This window comes from Doryrhamphus excisus, chromosome 3 (genome assembly GCF_030265055.1).
Source record: "Doryrhamphus excisus isolate RoL2022-K1 chromosome 3, RoL_Dexc_1.0, whole genome shotgun sequence".
In the NCBI taxonomy this organism is placed as follows: domain Eukaryota; kingdom Metazoa; phylum Chordata; class Actinopteri; order Syngnathiformes; family Syngnathidae; genus Doryrhamphus; species Doryrhamphus excisus.
Genome location: NC_080468.1, coordinates 21,282,308 through 21,305,754, shown reverse-complemented (window position 1 = coordinate 21,305,754; position 23,447 = coordinate 21,282,308). Strand labels below are relative to the sequence as shown.

The following is a 23,447-nucleotide window of genomic DNA, read 5'->3' as shown; positions in this document are numbered from 1 at the left end:
GCTTCTGCTATATTTGGTATTAATATCTCTGATGCACTGTGATTCCCTGGCGACCAGTCCAGGGACAGCTGGGATAGGCTCCAGCACCCTCCGCGACCCTCGTGAGGATAAGCGGTAGAAAATGAATGAATCTCTGACGCAACATATTTTGTCACTAAAATATTCAACTCAAATATTTGGCTTAACTGTAATTAATGAAACCTGCAACGAGATAGTATTTAAAATTTCAGTCACGGCTCTACTTTTAACACTTTTACTCCTGAACAGCTGCACACAAATGGGTGAACATTTGTCAAAACATGTACTGTGTTGCTGGTCCTATTATGTTTCCGACAAATACACCACAGGGTGGCACTGGTATTAAACCCCAAGGTTTGACCCCATTCATTGTTTGTTTGACATGCCAATGTTTTTGGCCATGACTGTATAGTCACCAAGAACGATATGAACGCAATACAAGTGAGGAAAATACAAGAAAATAAAATGTCATGAATGTGTAAGTTGTTGCATTAGGATAAGCGTCTATTATCTACATATCAAATCTATCTATCCTTTCTGTAGTCCCGATTACAGTCTTTGAGTCTGTCTTATGTCCATGGCTTGTTGATTTCTTCACACAAAAAATGATCATCACTGACCCAATTTCATCTCCAACATCTCTTGGTATGAGTTCTCTTGTCTGTGTCTGCCTTTCCTCAACCATGTCTCCTCCTCCTTGCTGTGTGTTTATCTCCACTTTGTAGCCACATCTGTTTTTCTTCAAGCCAAGCCTGAAGAGCAAACCATCTTGGAGGAACAAGCCAAGTAAACAATAAGGATGTGACTCAATCAAAACAAACCCCACTGTTGAGATAAACACATTGAAGGACCATTCCAATATGGATGAGAATTTATGTTGGAAAGAAGCAAATGTTGAGCTTGCACGACAAAAAGTGATTTTATGTATAATTTCCGGTGTGTAAGATGTCCAGTGTTTGAATCGCACCCCCTAAATTTCAAGAGAAAATATAATTTTTTTTAACTAGGCAGCTCTTTATTTGATAGGAGCCAATCATGAGCTATGAAAAAACGAGCTTATCAACCCATTGGAAAATCGCAGGAGGTCATTACTCAATATAACAGTCTGACTTATGGTGTCATCTTAAATTAAGCAACGTAACACTCAAAAGGTAGGTAATTATACATCGTATAAGTTTTTAATGTTATTAATGTGCGGAGGAGCGTCTGCATTTAATGAAATGGCACATCTTATTCATTTAGTTTTTTATTATGAAATCTTTCATAATTCTTTTGAATTGAGTGGCATTGCACGCATACTTTGTTTCAAAGTTTGTCAGCCACATGCGAGGTAGACAAAAACGCTCCTCTCTGTTCCATAGGTTGGCTGTTTTTGCAGCAACACAACTGTAATTATCTTGTAACAGGTTTCAATAGATATAGTTAAGCCAAATATTTAAATTGAATGGGTATCTTTTAGTCCTTCCACCTCGTGGTCTGTCACAGTCCTGGCAGGCGCTAAGTGATGACTTGACTCCCACTGAAAGCAGCTTACTGGCCAATTGTCCAACATGAATGCATTAACACAATCAGCCGGCACTGTCAGGCCAGCACTATTTGACTGATGGATCCAACCACTCAGACCCTCGCACAATGAAGTCTTTATCCATTATTGGAGAGGAATTCCACATACTGAGGTGCTAATGACTGCCTGTCACTGGAAATGAGCCTACCTTTAAAACCTGCAGATTTCTTACATACTATATTCAGAAAAAAAGGAGCTTTAGTACTTAGACACATACTCCCACCATATACGCATGTGACAGGTCTCATGCTACGTACGTCAGTCACTGTGTTAAAGGGAGATTCTCTGCCTGCCTCTAAGAGGATTGGCTGGCTAAAGACTTTGAAGGCTCTCCATGTGAAGTGAGCGAGCGAAGAAAGAACATCAACTGAGTTAAACAATCGCACCAGAAAGAAGTCGGCTAAAACACGGGAGGACGCTTTATCTGCGGGAAGGGCCTTGAAAGTTATCCCTCATCTTCTCTACGGTATTATGGCAAATTGATGCCATGTTTGCTTTTAAGACTCGAAATGGCTCCACCTTACGAGACTATATCCAAGGATATGACTCCTGCCAGCGGAGGAACACATTTAATATTTGAGAGACCTCTGACTTCAAGAATGCACTTCAAAGTTTTCCCAGAAGAGTAGAAGCCGATATATCAGCAAAGAGACAACAGCAATTTGTTATTTGTTCCATTCCAGCTTCTTCAAGGTGTCCTGGTCACAATACTTTTGCCCTTAAAGTACACAGAGACTCTGCCCTGGCTCAAACAATAGAATGGAGCCCCTCTTCTGGTCCCATTCTTGTTGGCAGCATACGTGTGACAGATGTACGCTTAGCGCAGCCGAGCGCGCCAGCAAAGGAGACAGGTATAAATATATTCCCACTGGGGGCCGCCAACCATTCCTTTCATGCTATGCGCTGCTGATTTAACATCGTTTTTTTTTTTTTTTTTTCCTGCACACATGTGCATACACACAGGATTATTCTGCACACGCCTGCATTATCTAATAACATCAAATGAAAGGAGTCTCTCCAAAAAATTAGCAATTTCTGTCCTTTATCACCTCTGTGAGGCTATTTATTTCTCTCTCGACTTGTGCAGGTGCAATACATGTTGTGACTCCATTTCTTTATCTGTCATACACCAGACACCTCTGCCATTTGTCTTTCTGACGTTTCAGCTAAAAGCCGTGATTAAACCTCATACTGCCTGTCAGTGTCAGTGCAGTCAACAATTGCGCCACGCTAAAATAAAATAGCTAACTGAATATAGTGTGAAGGAATGTGCCTTAAAGTGAGTCTTGTGATGAAGCATGGGTAACATTGTGACAAGCCAAATTTGTGGCCACATCTCATATGTAAGACATATCCAGCACAAAAATGACACAATAGTACATAAGAGCATCTCTCAACCTCCCTCTTCCTTCCATATGGTTCTATCCACCAAACAAGAGCAAAAGCATTGATCAACCTCTGCATTACTGCTTCCCAGGCCATGAACATAAAACATCCAGGGCATTATTCTGCATTAGACAATAAAGATGTGCTGTATGGAAAATCCATTAGTGTCTACGGGGAGAGGATGAGAAACACCAGCAGACACGGAAGCCTGATGACTTGGGTGATTCATCTCACACTCTTACCGTACACATAAGAAAGCTATTCTAACAAATAGTTATACAAATAACCAAATGAAATGTTTCACTGATGTGAAACACTAAAACACTGATCATAAAAACATGACATATGGATCACAGTTACAGATCACAAGACAGTCAGAGTGTTGACCTGTTTGCCCTCCGTTCCATTTGATGTGACCCTGTTTCTCATCTTAACATCATCAGTCTCTTGATGATGATTTTTAGTAGCCTCACAGTTTGCCTTCGCTCTTGATCTGAATCCCTCAGTGTGGTTCCTAATTAACCTCTAACTGACTGGATTGGGTCATATGTCAGACTTTCTATTATGTGTCGCTGTCCCTTAGCCTTTTATGAATCTGATCAAGACATTTGGACAGTTCAATGCTCTCAAATCTGTGTTGGATATGGCCCCTGTGTGTACCAGTTAGACTGTGACCCAGTACACAAAGCGAGGTTTATGTATTATACACAAGGCAACAAATAAGTCAAAACTCCCCGCAGACACACTCTAACATTTGAGAGAATATCTTTCAAAAAGAGGGAGGGGGAGTTAGCCTTTTCATCCATGTTCACTTCCTGGGGGCAGTGTCCAAATGTTTAGGAAAAAGGTGAACCCAATGGCTACGTGTATGAGAGCATTGGCAAAGAGTACGCCTACAAAACCAAAATCACACTTAAGCAGTACATTTGCATGAAAGCTAGTTCTCAAAGTACGACAGCATTAAGAATTGTTTTAATTCCTTTAAAGCAGTGGTGTTTAAACTACTGCCTACGGGCCAAATGCGGCCCGCCATCCATTTCAAAGTGGTCTGTATCAAAGTATATAACTATAATTGACTATGGTCTGTGCACAAAATGTGCTTAACTGTTTTGTATTTCATAGTTTAAAGACTAGGTGAAGCTATTGTATTGTGAAAAGCGGAGTTGCCACAAAAAAAAGAGGTGTAGACAAAAGTTCCTTCTTGTCATCTGAAAATTATTTTTGAAAATCTGTCAGTGACACAGCTCACGTCCATGTCCCAGCACTCTTGGCACCGACATCAACCCACACACTCCTCAGAACAGACGTCACTGCAAGTTTCCCACAGACTGCCGAAGCCCAGACTGTTGTCCTCTTTTTCTTAATCTTGCTCTTGAAATTATTTGGTTGAGCAAATGTTGACTCCAGTTGCACAAAAGCCTTGAAATGATCACAAATACAGGCATATTCACATTGCAGCACGGGTGATGTGTTGTTTTTTGCACAAGTGTAATGTACGATTATATCGTAATCTTGACCATGCAGTAGTTGTTGCGTAGTGACACTGTAGTAGTAGTTGTAGTAGTAGCAGGCATCACACAACCATGCAAAAGCAACACATGTTCATTTTTTTTATACTTAAAACGCAAATAATAAATTACTCATACATTAATAACAGTTCATGGATGCTTACCCAAATTACAAATTTTACCATATTTATTCCTTTTTCATTTTGAATGCAGTCCAATGATTGGCCCCGTGCCATTTCAAAATATTCAAAAACAATATAAACTAATATCAATGTGGCATTGAAGTACGATGCTGTTTGTAAAAACTTTACATAAAGATCTCATTGTAGGCCTGTCCTGCTCGGTCACTGTATAATTCCGACTTCAGGCTGTCCCGGGGTGCATATGCATCCCACCATTGCAAGGAAACAAACTGAGCTTAAAGGTCAATTGCCACACCACAGTCGCCGAACTTTAACAAACATGATGGAAATGCCATGGAACCAGAGGCTTTGAAAACATCACATCGGTCATACTCGGAAGGTGTCCCTTGTGGCAGCGCCATGCTCTAATTGAGCACCCAGAGAATGTGAAGGAAGCCACAAAATCAACATCGCATATAACTATTGTGATGGCAGAAAGAGGTCAGGCATTGTTGTGATTCTACTTCATGAAAATATAAAGCCAAAAACGTGTGCCTGAAACAGGGAAGCTCTCGGAATTCTGCTGAAACATCATCATTATTTTTGTGCCCCTCTTGATATGCTATGAATTACTCCTCCACCACTTCACCTATTTCATCTCCAGTCAGCTCACGTTTCAATTAACAGCAGCAGAAACAAATCACCCAACTATTTTTTTGGGCAAAATCCATTTTTTCCAGCCCCTAACAATGGCATCCAATAAGCCTGGGCCGGGCTCAAGTGGGACGAGAGGCGGAGGGGAAACAACACAAGTGCTGCGATTGCATTCGGCTTTAATGAGGGAACAGTAGAACAAAGATAAAGCCTCTTTAATGCAGCAGAGAGAGAGAGAGCAAAGGCATGAAAGAGAGATGGAGGCGAAACGAGAGGAGGAGGAGGTAAGCAGAAAGGATCTGAAGAGTGTCAAGGCCATGCAGCATGTACAGTTATATGACAGAAATGAGATTGAGAGGGAGGGAACCGGCTCTGGCATTAATTTTTGATTACCGGATGCAAAAATCCAAATGTTGACAGTCACTGCTTGAAGAACAGTCCCTGAATTTCCTCCAGTTTTACTTAAATTTACCATAGGCAACAAACAGTCCATACTGAGAAATACTCCAAACAGACTCGTTTTAATGTGCAGATTTTTACCATATACAGTCGAGCTCAACTATAAATGACACACATCTCTGAAAAGAATGTTTTTTTCAAAATAGACCTATTGGGTCCGCACTTGCAGACCCCAGTTATGCAACACCGAAGTGTGCAGGACCCAGGAGAGACAATTATGACTTGATTGGGATGATGATCACTGTATTCTATTTGTGGTGAGTGTGTGACTTATCCTTGTTTATTAGTCACACACCAGCACTGCTGAAAGGTCAGTCAGTATAGGCAAAATAGTAATAAGCAAATGTCTCCCATTTCTGTCTGGATTTGTGTGAATATTTTTGTCCTAAAATGCCATTGAGTTACATTTGTTACTTCCAACAAACCACATCCTTGTAGATATTTTTTTTTAGATTAAGGTGAGAAGAGCGCACAACATGCTGGTTTTGGGGCATATTGTGTAAACTCTGTAAAATGCTGGACCACGGGGATGGGTTGCTATGGCAACCAACCGCAGGCTGCCAGTTGCGGAAAAGGAGAATGTATACTCCATTGATCAAAATGCATTCATTGTTGATACTATGGACAAGTGAGGAATCAACATTCTGCTGACACGCAGTCGTGTACTTCTATTTCAGATAAAACTTGACCTTTCGCTATTGACCAAGAATTCTACTACCGCCCACCCACACTCACACATGCATGTATACACAGGCACACACACACAGACCAACATGTATGTGTGTCATGCTTCCATACCTCTCTCAATGTGAATTAACCTTTTGTCATCGGCACCGAGATTGCATTGCCTTGCCTTTGCACAGCACACACATAGCTTGTTGCATCACAAGCTCGCACCAAGACAGATGCGCACACAAATAAGCGCCCTATCTCACCTCCATGCCACTCCCACAATGTAAACACAGTTTAGGCAAACGTTTGAAAAAATGTCGTATGGTCCCTATTTCCAATTCAATGTTGATAAATGAGATCTGTGATTTAGAGGCTCTTTCCAAGCTTCAAATTGTAAATCATTTCTCAAATGAGAGTACAAATGGAGAGAATAAGCAGTGTTACAAATAATATATCACAATTAACTTTACTATGAAAGCTCATGGCCGCCATCCTGCTGGAGACAAAATGCTAGCGACCGACTTAAGATACCACTTGAGATGGCTTATATAGCTAGTATTGTCAACCTTGTAAGCTTATGTTATCCCATGAAATATTGCCAGGGAATAACTATTCCAAAAAGAAGAGAAATATAATCTACTTCATAAAAGGACACCAAGCTTTTCTCTATACTGCGCCGCGCACCCGCGCCTCAGACATTTATCAACCAGGGAAGGAATTGTTTTGTCTCCACAGAACAGCACGAAAATAAAACTTCATCCGAGGCAAAGTGAGGGGTAATGTTGCATGACGTTCTCTTCATATCGCCGAGCTAGAGGTCACCCTCCCTGTGCAGAGAGGAAACGACGAGAGGTAGAGGGGAAATAACACCCCCTCATCTCACACCTGCATGATCGCCTATGCCTCCATTGGTGCTCTTGTGTTTTTTTCCACCAGCCTTATGGGAAAAACAGCTTGACAAATCACCGCTGGGAAGCGTGACATATTAACAGCAGCTCTTGCAGCTGACGCTTCATCACCAGAGCAAGTATTTTGACAAACTCATTAAAAAAATATCTTGATTGGCAGGAGACATAGTGAGCCAAAGACTTGGAAAATATAAAATAAAAATAAATATATTTTTTGGGAGGCGGTGGAAGATTCTAGAGAGTATCCTGGCATTTTGGTTCCAAAGCCTTGAAGAAAGTAAATATGTCCATTTGATTTGAGATGAGACTTTAGGGGAGGGGAGTCCGAGCCTTTTCTGTAGTGGGCCCCAAGCTATGGAAGTCTCTCCCCTCTCATGTAAAAAAGGCCCCCACAATCGGAAGCTTTAAGTCTCATCTTATAAGCCACTTTTATTCTCTGGCTTTTAAAATGTGCTATATAAATAAAGTGGATTTGGTTGTATTGGAAATATCATCTTACACTGTTCTTGACAACTTCCACATGACTTTAATTGGATTGTAATAAACAGATAAACCAACAAATCTATGCATCCATCCATTTTCTATTACACTATTCCTCATTAAGTTTGAGCAGGAGCCTATCCCAGATGGGCACACCCTGGACTCATCACCAATTCATCTATATAAAGGGACATATAAACAAGCAACCATTCATACTCACATTCACATCTATGGCCAATTTCCAGTTGCCAGTTACCATAACGTGCCTATTTTGAGGACGTGGGAGAAAACCCACGCAAGCAGGGGAAGGACATGCAAACTTGACGCAGAGATGCTCCAACAGAGATTTGAATCCAAACTGAGCAGCACAGGAATGTGATTCTTCCCAATAGCACTGCAGAGGCGTACATAACTTGTCCAATATAAGAATAATAGGCAATAATAAATACCCTACACAAGAAAGTGCAGTGGTTGATCTATTAACTTCCAGTTAAGAACCTGGAAACGCTTGTTTAGTAGTCTTCAACAGTGCTGACAACAAATAATGCTCATGGGATTGAAGCCCCACCCTACGAGAGTGAAATACAATTATTAACCGGAGAGCACTCAAGGAGAGAGAGCGAGCATTCAGGAAAGGGAAATGGAGTTTTGATGAACAGAGGCAGATGGATGATTGACATTAGATCAATTACCCCAGCCACTCATAGTTACCACACTCTTGTACAAACACGAGTGCTGTAAGTAACACAACACAGCAGTTTTCATAAAAGTAAGTGCATAATAAGAGATGCCAAGTTTTGAGCACAGTGAACGAAGCATTCCAAGAAAATACAAGCTAAAAATGCAAAGGCACAAAAAAAAACTGTTGGATGTAACAAGAGCTGTTTTTAATATACATTGAAAGGACCGTGTGATGCTTGTGGACCAGAGCCATTCACCTACCTTACAAACCTCCTGCTTGGCAGATAACAGTTATCACATAAGCAGTATACCACCCCAGCCCCTACTGCCTGATCTGTAAATTCAACATCTGGGATGGTCCTGGATTTCCGCTTCCATTAGGAATGCACTGGCTGCCCTGTAATCAATCTTGTTTATGGCCGCTCGAGTTATCGCACTCACTTGGCCTGTGCTGCTCTTCCTCAATGCTGCGATGAAACAAGCTGCCATTTTGTCCTCACCAGAAAGCTAAGACCAGATCTTCCAAATCTGATAATGACAAATAAAAAAAGTCAACAAAACTTCTAAGATCTGTATTGCCTGTCCTGTACTGCCAATGATAACGGCAATGGTAATAGTCTATTTTGAACATGTTTAATAGGTTATATTCAAGAACATCACATTTACACTTTGCACAATTCAGCATGTCCAAAAAGAAGTCGGAAGAAGCAGATATTTTTTAATCCTACCCCTTCTCCATGTCTCAGTGATTACTGTTCACTTTCGGTGTTGAGCATGTCCCAGTTTACAAATTTCTTACAGGGGGAAAAGGGATGAACGTGTAATACCATAGTCACGCATGACTACAGTGTTGATGCAGGAAAAACCACTTAATTTTCCAAAAGAACCAATAACTGAATATTCCACAGGTCTGTGATTATGGCAAAGGGACCTCGACACGTAAATAAAGTGGTTCTCTGAATTCCTGTTGCTCAGTACTGTGAAGCTGAATGTGTCCTTGCCTTGCCCAGCATGCTACCACGGCCTGGCACACATTATCCCTGCAGTGGAATGATGAAAAGGTTCAGACGAGATGACAGAAGCTCACCGTGGCATGGAGCACAGTGGCAACAAGCCGGCGTTCACTTTTTCTCCCCCTGGGCTCTGTTCCAGTCCAGTTGTGAATCATGTCCACCATCTCCAGAAACCCCCCGTGGAGAATATTTAAGTGTGTCAAGGCAAGATGAGTTAGGGCCACACAGTGATATCCTCCATCTCCCTTCCTTTGCCTTCACCCCCGTTAATTAATCTCAGAGTCTTTGTTGCACTGCAAATTCTCCAGTGTTTTTCCCACTTGCTGTTTTCTCCAAAGTGTAGGCAGCATGCAGGGATGGAAGATGAATTGCAGTGGTAATTCCACATATGTCACTCACAGGACACAGATGTGTCAGCTGAAGGCATAAAGCATCTTCAAGTAAACACAGGGTAAGCGAAGTAAGGATTTTTTTTCCAAGTGCTTTTCTATGCTGTAAGATTGAATTTCCACAGATCTTTACATTTCCATTCTCAAACATGCACAGGGTTGGTGATGCTTCAAACAATAAAACACACACAAGGCAGCAAAGAATAATTAACAGCAGGACTCATCAGACAAACACGAGGGCATTAAAATAGATTGAGTATGGAACAAGATTTACTAATAGACTGGCCGTTCCAATCCGATCCCACGAGCTAGTCAACACTCCGGTCTTGCAGATGGAATAAACAAAAGCTGACACGCAGAATCTTCTTGTGACGTCTCGCTTGCAGCGAGTGCTCTGTCAAGGAATTTGCATTTTGTGTTGAATAATTGATGTCAAACATGAAGTGAACCGAAAGCATTTTTAAATACAATGAAGTGCTGTGCCGAAAGGCCAGCCGAGCAAAGCCACTTCTTAGGATGAATGATTAATGGGCCTCGCTGTGTGTGCACAATAGGTGGGAGGAAATGGGACAAACAATACTGAAATGGAACATCCACAGTCCTTACAGCTTCTTGTAATTGTCCGCTCATTAATTTGCAACTGGAGACACCATGTTTATGTTTTCTTCAGAAGAGATGCAGCAGTGGTTCTTGATACTTTATTGATAGCCAGTTCAGTCTGTGGATACTCAGATCTCCTCCTGAAGGACCCCCTCCAGTTTCAATAATTCAGGTGGGCTTACATCACAGCACCCTCTGAAGTTGTGACCTCCTCGTCTACAAAGCCAAGGTGTGACCCACGCTCATGCTTTCATGCACCGTGGGTGGCTGAGAGATTGTCCTCCCTAAAAGGGTTTGAAATGGATTTCCTGCGTATAACCAGCCAATCAGCGCCAAGACGGCCATGTCGCAAAATCCCCCTCCTGCAACACTAAGTTGAACCAAGAGTAATAGATGCCTTGTCAAGAACAACGGATTGAACAGCATCATCATTCATATCCATTAGTTTGTGATAAATGCTCATACGTCCTGTTGTGCCTTGGAGGGGGATTAATCAAACCGCCGCCGGGGAGGACGATGAGCACGCCTATTCTCACACTTTATACAAATGTCAACCATGAAATGCTCCCTGCTGAAGAACCTCTTCCTGTTATCAACATGCACATGATGATGCTGACACCTTTTGATCATGTCATTTATCAATCGAGGGTCAATAACGCTTCATCTAACCAAGACATTCTGGTTCGTTCTACACTTCCTGCTTATTTGGTAATGGTAATGGTTTTATTTCATTTGAACATGCATCAGATTACAATTGAGTGCATCACATAATCAGTTCACAGTTCCACATGTCCAAAAGGAGTAGGAAGAACCAAAGCTTATTAAATCCTACCCCTCCATCTGGTACTTTTACAATCAGTAACTGTTACATTTGTTCACTTCCTGCTTTCCATAATACAGTGTAAGGTTTTTTTTTATTTTTATTTTTTTAATTTTGTAATTTTTTGTCCCGCACCGAAGTACGAGGTGATATGACCATACAATGACATTATGTGTACCATAGTAACTGTCCATATAGTGATTCATATAGTACATCATGACTGGTTCAAGACTCTAAGATATGGTAGAACCAGAGAGCAATAAAGAGTGTGGAGTGATTTCTGATTGAGAACAAATTTCAGAAGGGTTTGTTCCTCTTATTTAACCTAAAAAAGTAACAAAAGTATTAAAAACAGCTCTTAGTACTGCACAGCACAGTTTTACACTATACTGAAAACCATGCACAATAATAAGCATATTATTAAATTAAAACCTAACCATAAAAAAAATTGTGAAAGTTGTGAAATCTCATATTCTTCTAGATCTCCTCTTAGGTGTACGTAATGTTGAGATCGGTTTACAAGCGTTGCTGACTACCATCACCGCCTCCATGTTGTCTTGTGCTGTCCAGCGTCAAGGACAAACTGATGAGCATTATTGTCATTGTAAAGGGACAAGACATTGTTTGTATTGGATCACATTAGACATGTTTAACGGTATTGAGTATGTCCATACCTTTCAGTGAAGAGGCGTACTGACCTCCCACACAGTGCACATTGAGGCATAGTTACTGGCTCATGTTTACATATTTACTCCATAAACAAATCCAGCACAGCCCAGCCTTTGACGAATAGAAGTCATGGAGTGTTCAGATAACTTTTCCTTTGTCGGCTATTACATCAAGCAAATATATGGATGCTTTGACCATATAGGTTGGCATATATTGACCTGCATTGGATTTAGCAATTTTAATGCCCAAAATGTATGAAATTAACCCTCCACATGTATGTGTATGTGGCCCTCAGTGGAATTACTTGCCTTTTCATGTTTCATTTTAAAAATCAATAAAGATGTTTACACCAAATCTAGACTGTTTCATGTTTTGCACTTTGTTCCTTTGCTGTCCCCAAAATGAACCGAACCATGAAATTAAAACAAAGGTACATGACGTGATTATGACATCCCCGATACACCTCGAGGCCCTGCTGGTAATTGTGTAATGGTACACACTGCTGTCGTTCGTGGAGACCATGTGAGCCCCAACACTCCATTGAAGATGCCCAATGCTGGTCCCAACCCCAGATGAAAGTTTTGCATCAACATCATCTGACAATAAAAAAAATCAAAATCATGCAAATGACTTGCTGTGGCGCTTAAAGACAACAGCATCGTCAAACCGAGACCCTCAACTTAAACCTACAAATGTTCTTCTATATGCTCCCCTTCGTAGCAGAGGTGCAAAGAAGAGTAGGAGGCAGAACAGGAGAAAAAAATAATTCAAGATAGCGAGCTTATCTCAACTGTCCAGAACACCTGAGGCATCCTTTCAGCTTCTCATCAGTGCACATGTGTCCATGCATGCGTTTGTGCGCCTTCCACACTGTGTGAGGCCAACCTTCATGAATACTAATGCACCCTGTGAAAGACAAGGGCTGTGACTTGACTCTAAAAGGAGACAGCTCGACAATCGAGCACACACACATATACGAAAACATACAAAACATGTTCTGCAGCCGAGAGATAAAGTGACGATTATCAAACACAGCGGCTTGTCATGCACGTAGTGACACAGTGATACGGTACAATTTGAGATTATAAGGCCACACTCACACTTTGAAGGCGAGCGCTTTTATTAATTTTCAGGGAAGAAGGACAAAGTGGGAAATACAGGGAGCAGCTGACATCATTAGTATGCATGTGTGGTCAAGCTAAACAAACAGACGCGGGGGATTACAAGCCCAAAACTGTTCTCTCAAAAGCGGCAGAGCAGGACACGGCAATCAATGCTTCAAAAGAACAGAAATAAAGGCGGAGAAAATAGACAAAGGAGGAGCATAACACCTGCAGAGAGCAGCTCGAGCGAGGAAGGGGAAACTAAAAGGACAGCGGTGACAGCTGAGAGATCCTGAAGGCCGTCGTTTTAGCTAATTGGCATAAAATCAATGTGAAAATACTTTTTTTTTTTCTCCAATTACTTTGAGAGCAGCGGAACGCATTGCCGTGATTATGGCGGCAGGCCTGTAATTAACATCAACACAGTGCAAAAATATAGACTCCCTCGTGTTTTCGCAGCACTGCTCGACATGGGCGATGACTGTCAACTGAAATGATTGTGTATGGGTGCATTTCCTCACCAAATATTACACTTTTATGGCATGATTATAGTTATTGACAGTTAGCCTACATTCCCCTACTTTTTATGTCTTTGTTTCTTCAATTTTGTTTAGACTTTTACGCCATTCCGAAAGACATTTTTAATATTGTGAGAAACTTTGTTGCTTTCCATATACACTTATAGATATATTTTACAACATTAACTATAGACAATGTCAAAGAAGTCCACTAATGTATCTTGATTATTCATCCGTCCATGTCTGAGTGAGGTTAGGGAAGACCAGACTTCCCTCTCCCTGGCTACTTCGTCGAGCGCCTCCCAACAAATCCTGAGGCGTTACTGTACCGGGACAGTTGAGAGACATAGTTCTCTCCAACAGTCCTGGGTTCTCCCCAAGGTCTCCTAACTATTGAACTTGTCCTGACCGCCTCCCCAGAAAGGCGTCCGGGAGGCATCCTGACCAGATGCTTGAGCCACCTCATCTGGCTGCTCTCAGTGCGGAGGAGCAGTGGTTCTACTCCCAGTTTTTCCATAACCGGTGAGGGTAGGAACGTGAATCAACTGGTAAATTAAAAAAGCTCTGTCTCTGTCAACAATCTGTCTGTTGATCCCCAGAGGTAGTCAAACTCCTCACTTGGGGCACAATCTCATTCCTGACTCATGACACTGTGCTTTTTTCCGGATTCTCATCACCGCTTCACTTGATCCAGATCCAGTGAGAGTTGAAGATCATGACCCGATGAAGCCGGCAGGACCACATCATCTGCAAAAGGCAGACATCCAATCTTGTAGGCAACAAACCAGATCCCGTCAACTCCCTGGGTGTGCCTAGGAATTCTGGCCAGGTATCTCCACTAAAATCTTCTAAAATGTCCTCCAGGCCAGTTTACAAGCGTTGTCGACCGCCATCACCGCCCCAATGTTGTCCTGTGCTGTCCAGTGTCAAGGACAAACTGATGCACCCGGTGGTGAAATCGCTTGGAAGCAATCCATGTAAAACATCAAAGAATTCCTGAATCCAAATGAGCTATTTAATCCCTTTAGCTCGATGCGGCGGGGCGTTCGGGTTGGATTACCTCAACATGGCAAACAATCCGCTCCCTGTCTTCCGACTCAGACATTGAAAATGCATAGGTGTGTGTGCGTGTGTGTGTTTGTGTGTGTCCAAGCACAGATGTGTTGACAGATAAAAAGCAGCAAATGAGGGCAAACATTAACCACCCGTGCATGAAAACAATGTGTAATTATAAATAAGTCTGTGGCACATTTAGTATTAGAATGAAATAACACTCACCAATGTAACAAAAGCTATCTTTTAAGAATCTCATTGTGAACCAGCTTCACACCTTCTACCTCTTTTGAAAGTTGCATGAATTAGACACAAGTATTAGACTGAAAGCCGCCATTGTGAGTGTAGGGTAGAGTGTGGCCAACTAATCACCAAGCAAGACTCACACAAATGCCACAGTTCAGTGGTCAACGCTCTTCAATTAGCAGTAATCGGCAAGCAATGTGGGTGAGACTCTTGAAATAAACTCTGGCACCAGCTGCTCATTGCATCTCATATGAAGAGTAAACAAAGGACCTCGGTCTCATCACGATTGATGATGCACACTGAAGAGCTGCAAAGTTATGACATGGGACTGGCTACTTATGAGAATTTAATCAAGCGAAATTAACCTCTTCAAGTCTGGACTTTCTATAAAAAGACATCCAAAATAAACACCTTTAATCTTTGCATATGGTATAAAAGTAAAGAATACCAATGATTAAAAAATATACACATTTTTGCTACTGGATGAACGCAAATAAAGATGCTTGTTCAGTGAGTTTTTGCAGAAGAGGAATTATACTTGTACCGGAAAGGCTAGGCGTAAGTGTTAACTTTCACAAGTTGGCATATCGTATGGTGTCAGACTGTTGCTTGTTTTCAACATTTGCCCATTTATGTGCTTTGAATTGTATTGCATTCTTTCAAGATGGGTCCGGTTGAGCTTTTAGCTGAGGTTCTTCCAGTTACGTTAATGTATAGCATGAGCCATGCAGAAGTTACCATAGCAACACAAATGCAACCACACTGTTTCCTGGGTGTGCTCTATAAAAAGTATATTTTAGAAATGCTTGGTGAAATCCAAGATGGTAAACATATAGATAACCTACAAGCCAGCATACAGCATTTTCGTTTGGATACATTAGGTATTATGTTGCAAGCTGACCAATCAAACCTTAACTTTCGGCATATACTTTTTAGTCTGTTAACAAAAATACCAGCGTGGACGCAAGGCCAAGCCCGCCAAAGTGGAATCACCTATCTTTGTAATCTTTAATTTTTTGGTCCAGAATACTGAACAACAATTCTGAACCCAGCCTAGGTCATTGTCACCAAATCAAACCTCACTTAACATGCTAGAACATCACAGGGCCAGAATATTCAATTTTTTCTTATGGCAGGTCTGGTGAGAAGGAATATTTTTATGTTAATTACAACCATTGAAATAGTTCAGTGACTCAGGATGTGAGAGGGGCAATCCAATTATACAAGCGAGGCAAAGGAGGAGGCAGGGAAATAACAGTGAAGGAGAATAGGAAGACGACCCTTGTGCCTCATCGTTTTATGATAGTTGATAAAATAAAATAACAGTATCAATTGCAGCTGCAAAAAAACAAAAAAACAAAACAAAACAAAAACAGCAGAAAAGACAGAAAAACAAGAAAACAGAATTGAGGCATTCTTATATCCTCGCATTAGTATGAAGATTGAAGATGATGCTGCTGATGTGCTGGAGATAAAGCCGGTACAAAAAATAACACTCATCTCCTATTTGCTGCTCATTTGTGTGCACAGTCACATCGCGATGCACGAGGCTGTGAGATGGGAGCAGAATATGATAACCATAAATCCAATGCAGCAGTGAGAAACTGATGACACCACTGCGGCCGATTGACCTGAGAGGGCCGACTGATGCTCCTCACCGCCCCCACCCTGATGCCACACTGATTGATGCTGTTTATACACAGTGTGAGAAAAGAAAGGGTGGGTAGGTTGAGAGCAAAATATGGTGGAGGATAAGAAACACACTTCATGTCTGAAGTCATATGCATGATGTTTTTGGTGGGAGGCTCATATCTGTTTAGAGTTTTTAAACACGCCAGGTGAGGTAAACACAAAAACTCTCCAAAACACAGTTGTCACTGAAAAGAAAAACACTTTTTTGTTGGTTTGTCTCCTTAGGTCTACTTCTTAAAGTAGCAAAAGACCCATTCCTTGGGACATACCAATGAGGTAATGGTCAGGTACAACATTTAGATTTATCACTGGACCCAACATTGCTGTTCCACTGTTGGGAGACGGACAGCAAAAGTGGAAAAGAAACAGCTTCTGGAGGAGAGATATGGATCAAGGTGTTGGTGGCCTATGGGAGCTGAGGCAGAAAAATGGGGGCCTTTGCAGAGATGACACCAATCAATAGCTGGATGTACCTTTGCCTTGCCATATTTACTCAACTTAGAACTCATTGCCACCATATATCAAACCACTGAGGATAATTAACTCCCCAAATTCACAAAATACACATCATTCCAATGTCACATGCACTCTCACATTGGTCAAGCCAACATAAACAATGGTCTTACCATGGCCCCCGCGTGTCAGAAAGGGCATCCGGTTGATGGCAATGGGCACAGTGCCATGCTTATTGTGGAAGTGGTGGACATGATGGGTGGTGCTGAGGGAGGAGGAAACTCTTGCGGCCACGGCTGGGCATGGGAGCACCAGAAGGGCCAGTGAGAGCACCAGTCGCAGCAAGAATGCCGGACTGGCCCAGACCAAAGGTGAGGCTGCCACGGGCCTGGCCACCACCAGGAGCCCTCCGTCCACCTCCACTTCCATTTCCTGCTCCATGAGGGAGGGGCCTGACAGAAAGAGAAGGCCCCTCCCTCGTTGACGACACAAACTGGGAAAGAACATCTCAAAGGAATCCGGAGCCCATCATCCCCTGCTCTTGAGCCCAAGCAGGGAGGGGAATAAAAAGAAAATACTGATTGACAGCCAAGAAAATGAAAAAAATCCAACAAAAATTATGTGAAAATTAAAAAAAACATCCTTCCTGAAAAGAAAGAACCTCCAAATCCTGCGACAGTCTTGTATTGGTATCCAAATGTTGTATCCTCGAGAACCAAAGCAAGTCTCCTTCTGATGAACTTTCAAATGAAACGCCACCTTTTCTTAGCAATGATTTAACTCCATTTTGTCCCCTTCCCAAAGATCTTGCTTACATGGGGATACTTAATTGGCTACGCCTGGTCGAGGGATTCGATGGGTCTCCTCCACCCACAGCTCAAGCCTCTGTGATGAGGAGAAACACTCCAGCTATCCTGTTGGAACTTTTTGTTTGCAGGTGAATGAACGAAGAGCTCGGAGATGACAGAACACACTGGACTGCCAGGATACAAAGGCAAAAGGTGAAAAGAGAACGAGCAAGACATCCAGATGAAGCTCAGAAGCAGTCCGGGCTTTAGCAATGAGATAAATAAATTCAACAAAAGCAGGACAAAATGGTTGGCTACCTCCGCGTGCGGTCCTCTCCCCCCAAGACAAATAAATCAATATTAGTAATGGAATGCTCAGCAGTGCCAAAAAGGAAGCGGATTAAAGCATCACCAGAGCAACAATCCTGAGACTTGGGACGAAGCTCTGTCCTTCCACTTGCTGCAGGTGTAATTCCTCTTGGTTGTTCCCTCCTGCTGCTTCAGCCCTCCAGACGAGCGGAGGCTGCTGGTCCTCTCGCTGGAGCTCCGAGGCGAGCTGCCGCAACTGCTGCATTTGCTGTGAAATTCATGCTAATCGAATCAAAAGCTGCAGCAGAGAGAGCATCCTTTCTCCTGCCCGCGTACTTCTCCCGTCTCCTATTTTTTTTTTCCTATCTCTTTTTAAATTCCCCCCTCCTCTGATCAGCTCAGCAGCCTCGCCCCTCGACGGGTGATTTGCACCAGGGCAAGAAAGGTAGAAGACAGGAGGTGAGGACACACTCGGAGCCTTTGAAAACACAAGCGATGACTGTGAGGCAGAGCGGAGTGCGTGTGTGTGTGTATGTGTGTGTGAGTGTGGATAGAGCGGCGTGAGAGGTAAGAGAGCGCGAGGGGGAGGGAGTAGATGGAGTGAAAAGAATTGGGATGTAACAGGAAGATGGGAGGCACAACAGTGTGTGAGGCGAACTGCCCACTTGAACACACACATGAAAAGATGCTTTCTTTAAAGCAAAACACAAACATGCCGCATCATTTGGTACACATGCAGGAGTTGACTTTAATAATAATAATGCTCTGTTTTGATAGAGCAGTATGAATTTAACAATGCACATATGGTTATGGCTGTTCTTTGCATTATACTGAGAGCTGTTTCTGATGAACCCCTTGCATGCGGCTAAATCAGGTAACCAAAATATTAGATGTGTATGCCTTCACATATTTTTGGGTATGCATGCAAACATTTTTTCTCAGCCAATATGGCGCACACGTTGTCAATACACTGCATGAGTCCAACCGTGTTTGCCATGTATTGTTATTACAAAACGTGCCTGTATGAAGCCTGGAGGCAGGCTCTCAAAATGGAAACTGGAACCAGAAGTTGTTGCCCCCTCGCTCCGTTGGTTGACTCTGGAGTTTTCTAACAAAACTCTCTGCTTTTTTATCTGATCATGGCTAGTGCAAAGTTACAGGTGCAGACATAACTCATAGCAAAGTATAAAGGTGTCATCCGTGTGAATATCTCTTTTCTCCTGCTGCTCGTCATTGCCATCTTTGTCAACAATCAAGTCTTCAATCGAGGTAAAAGTGATGTTAAATTCATCCGTTTCATTCAACATTTATATGCATTTTTAATGTTTTCTTGCATGTAAAACTATAATTGTGTAATATACATTTTGGGTGTTAATTCCATGTAATTCATTTAACTTGCTTTATTATTTCCTATGTGAAAAGCTGATTCAGTTAGGGTACATTGCAGGTTTCATCAGACTTTTACAGAATGGATTACTGATGCTGAGGTGCGACTGTACTTGATCTTTTTTAGTCACATGGGAAAAAAAATGTACACCCCATAGTGTGCGTATTTTACTCCTGGAGTGCCACATACAAAAGGGTGAAAATTCATCAAAACATGTACCCCCTACTACTACTAGCCCGCGCTTTTATTTTTTTTTTCCTGATAAATACACCATATAGTGGCGCTGTATTTAAACCACAAAGTTTGACCCCCATAAATCACCTTGAAATGTCTCCCACAGCTCAATGTGCTGCTCTACAAAACACCTACTATAACTATAACAGGTGTTTAGTCGAATTGCCACCAAATTTGGTCCACAGATTTAGGGGACTGACAGACAGGTGTTAGCAAAATATGAGCAAGATTGACTGAAAACTATGTCACCCATACTTATCAAACATGGCACGCTATTATGATACATCTTTATTTTGTGGTTTTAACTTCATATGTTGCCTTTCTTATGTTACGGTACTTTAACTATATGACCATATTATTGCAACATCTCACCACGCCACCAAATATCATTATTGGATGTCATTATACACTGTGCATGTATTTGGGAGTGCTGGCATGCAGTACATCATGTGTAATAATACATTATTGTGTAATAATACATTATTAATCAGTTTCAATGAATGAGCAACAGAGACATGGGATGATACAAATAAAATAAAGCAAAGAAAGACGAAAAGTCAGGGTGAAATCATATAACAAGGAGGGAGATGCACATGGTGTAGAATGTGGATGTATAAATAATTAGATAGGGGACTGCAAGTAGAGCTAGCAGAGTGTTGTGTGCATGCTAGTGTGAGTGTGTGTCTGCATGTGTGTTGGAGCCGAGCAGAGCAGAGATGGAGTGAGATTGTGTATCAGATGAATCACGGTTGATAGAGATCTAAGCTAAGACTCGGTGAGGAAGAGCAACACAGAGAAAAATTGCCCCAAAACAGAAAAAAGCCAGCATATGTCATCTTCCATGGCAGCAGAAAGGATAGACTCTATAAAGAATAGAATTATGAATTATCACACAGACACACACAGACACACAAACACTAGGTGAAAACACCCCAGCAGAGGCTGTCAGGCTGTCAACATGAAGTGACATCCTGGTGTCCTCATCATGCACCAACACTGAAGTCAGACAAGGAATATACTATTACATTATCTACTAAGGATGTAGCGATACAGTCAGCTCACAAGACAAGACGATACACGCTGTTGGGTTCAGAAGAATGAGACAAGACAGCATTCTTTAACATTACTGTTCAGAAAACAAAATATAGAACTGGACAAACAGACTTGTTTTTTTATTACAATACAATACAATACCAATACAATGGAGGTTCGAACTGTACATTTGGTGCTTTACGTAAACCTTGCAATCTTGGTACCGACACAACCGTACCTCCCGTTTATCAAATTGGATATCCGGTTGCATTGTTCACAACCTTGATGGGAATTGTAGTTCTTTTAGCGTAAATATAAAACTGACCAACAGTTCAAAGCGGTTGCCCATCAACAATGCTACACAGAAAACTAAATGACCCTGGTTCTGGAAATTAGGGTCCAGAATCAAAAATAAGGCCACGTATGCCGTTGAATGAGAAGGATTCAGTATGATATGGCGCCTTGAAGAGCCTAATGACAGAGCGACTGCACAAACAGGTCAATATCTAAGAACAATACAAACATAGATTGGAAATGCACATTCAAAAACTTTTCTACACAGACCACTAACGATTGGGTTGAAAAATGATACCGATCCGGACAACAACAACCACTAAATCTTTATTAGAAACGACTGTGTTTATGAACCACAAAACCATAACATGAACCCAGACAACAAATGATCAATTACACATATCAGAAGAAAAAGTATGCTTGCAGACTACAATAACATCAAGCTATTTTTGAGTCAGTTCAATTAACGTAATCACATGGCTTTTTTTAAAAAGCACCATACATCCAGGACAGAGCACTATTTTCTATTTCTCAAGGAAAAAAACTAACTCCCCATCACTGCTCTAGAAAGTCCAGAGTTAAAATTATGTAGTCAAAACAGCCCTTTTCATCCCGCAAGTATATAAGCAGGTAAAAATGCTTTTTGAATCATTATGAACCTGCCACTTATACGATAGACGTTGCATTCAGGGGACTGAGTGAACTGGGACCTCATTATTAGAGAGTTGAACACCTGCTCCTTCTAAGCAAAACAAGAAACACACACTAAAATACACAGGTGCGGCAGCGACGTGATGCAATAGCCATCACCCAGAGGCCAGACCTTGTGCATTTGGGACTGGAGACACAGAAATGAAGTCCACCAGGAGAAAATACCCTCATGTTGAAGTAAGGGAAGTGTGACAGGCATGAGATCCAAACCTTGCATCATCCCTCTAATCCTGAGGAAGGATTTGTACACATTTTTAACTGGACCATAAAGACTGCCTGCAATGGTGTCAAAAGACAAGGGAAGGAGTTTGGGTCTTTTCATCAAGGTTAGGAAAGTGGAACAAGCTGGAGTGTCATCAATTTTTAACTCCTGTATCCTGTCTGTGTTGTTCTCTATTTGCTCTCTCGTATTATAATATACCTGGCATTAGCCAGCAATGAAAATTATATCATTGCAGTGTGGCCAGTGTGTGAATCCCATTACCAAATAACCCCATTAAAACCAAGAGCACTAACAAGAATACGCAAAACCTGTGGAATAACTAAGCCTACCTGGTTCAGACAAAACAGTTGGTCCATTTAAAGCAGGACTTCCATTAGTCCTCAGTCTGATTCACATTAATGTGCCATGCTGCTCTGTTCCTGGACTTATAATTAAAGCCTCCTGGTCATCCACTAAACCCACATCCATCTTCCTTGACTGTGGCCTCCAAAAGGGGCGGCAATGGTGACATTATAAGCTATTTATGGAGCGCTAATGGTTGCATTAAAGAGCACAGTTACGGAGGGAATCCACGAGCAGGCATTGTGGCTACTTGAAAGGAAATATGTGGTTGAATTAATCTGTCTTCTTGGCGTGTAACTGAACAGAGAGTGGCAGGAATAATGAAATATACATTCAATGTAGGAAAATGTAATAGGAACAAGCAGGAATAGTATGATCATTGCTTTATTTCGAGCAAGAAAAACATCCACATGCAAGGTTGGAGAGAAAACACAGCATTGGTCACTCCACTCTATCTCACCAAAATAAAGGCAATTTTCTGATAGATTCCATTAATAATTATGCTTAGGGTGACATTGCCGATCATGTGTCAGCGATGCTTAAATGGTTGTTTGGTAATTACAGCGATCCGATATGTGCCGGAGGTTAGAATTTGTAAACAGGACAGTTATGGCTTACTTGAGAACATGTCTCATCAGCGCTTTTGTTCAGTCACACTCAAGGCAATGTTCTGATGAAGAGAGGTTCTACCCGAAGGAAACACATGCATGTGACACTTGCCACGCTGTTTACAATAACTCATTAGTGGTTTTAATGCTGGCTTAGCAGTTTGCTCCTTATCGCTTTTCCAGCATTGGTTCTGTTGCCACTGTCTTGTTGTGCAATATTCTTGTTAAAAAATGATAATGACGTCAAAGGGAAGTATCCCTTTCCACCAATCGCAGCAGACTGGGCATGCCTGGAGGCGGGCCGTGGGTGGAATAAATTAAAACAGACTATTTTGGCAGCAAGCACAAATAAAAGGAAATACAGCTAGAATAAGTGCAGATTCTGATACAATCTAAAAAGTTTTCTGTGCGGGTTATTGTGTGTAGTTGCTCTATTGGAGGCCACAACTCAATACAAAGGGTAGAAAAATGAGCATAATAGGTCGTCTTTAATAACAATGTCTATGCGTTT

The 23,447-nt window shown here is 41.7% G+C and overlaps 1 protein-coding gene across 4 annotated transcripts in view; it reads right to left on the bottom strand.

Moving 5' to 3' along the window:
* The window catches only part of LOC131125407 (neurexin-2-like), a 410,351-nt gene that overhangs the window by 97,278 nt on the left and 289,626 nt on the right, over positions 1-23,447 (bottom strand). The window contains exon 1 of one of the 4 annotated variants that reach the window (XM_058066946.1): positions 17,182-18,704. The exons of 2 other annotated variants lie outside the window; for them this stretch is intronic. In XM_058066946.1, coding sequence (XP_057922929.1) covers positions 17,182-17,515 — 334 coding nt within the window. In that variant the 5' untranslated portion in view covers positions 17,516-18,704. Of the gene's footprint in view, positions 1-17,181; positions 18,705-23,447 lie in introns of those variants that run through there. One more of the 4 variants, XM_058066945.1, reaches the window with a different exon arrangement.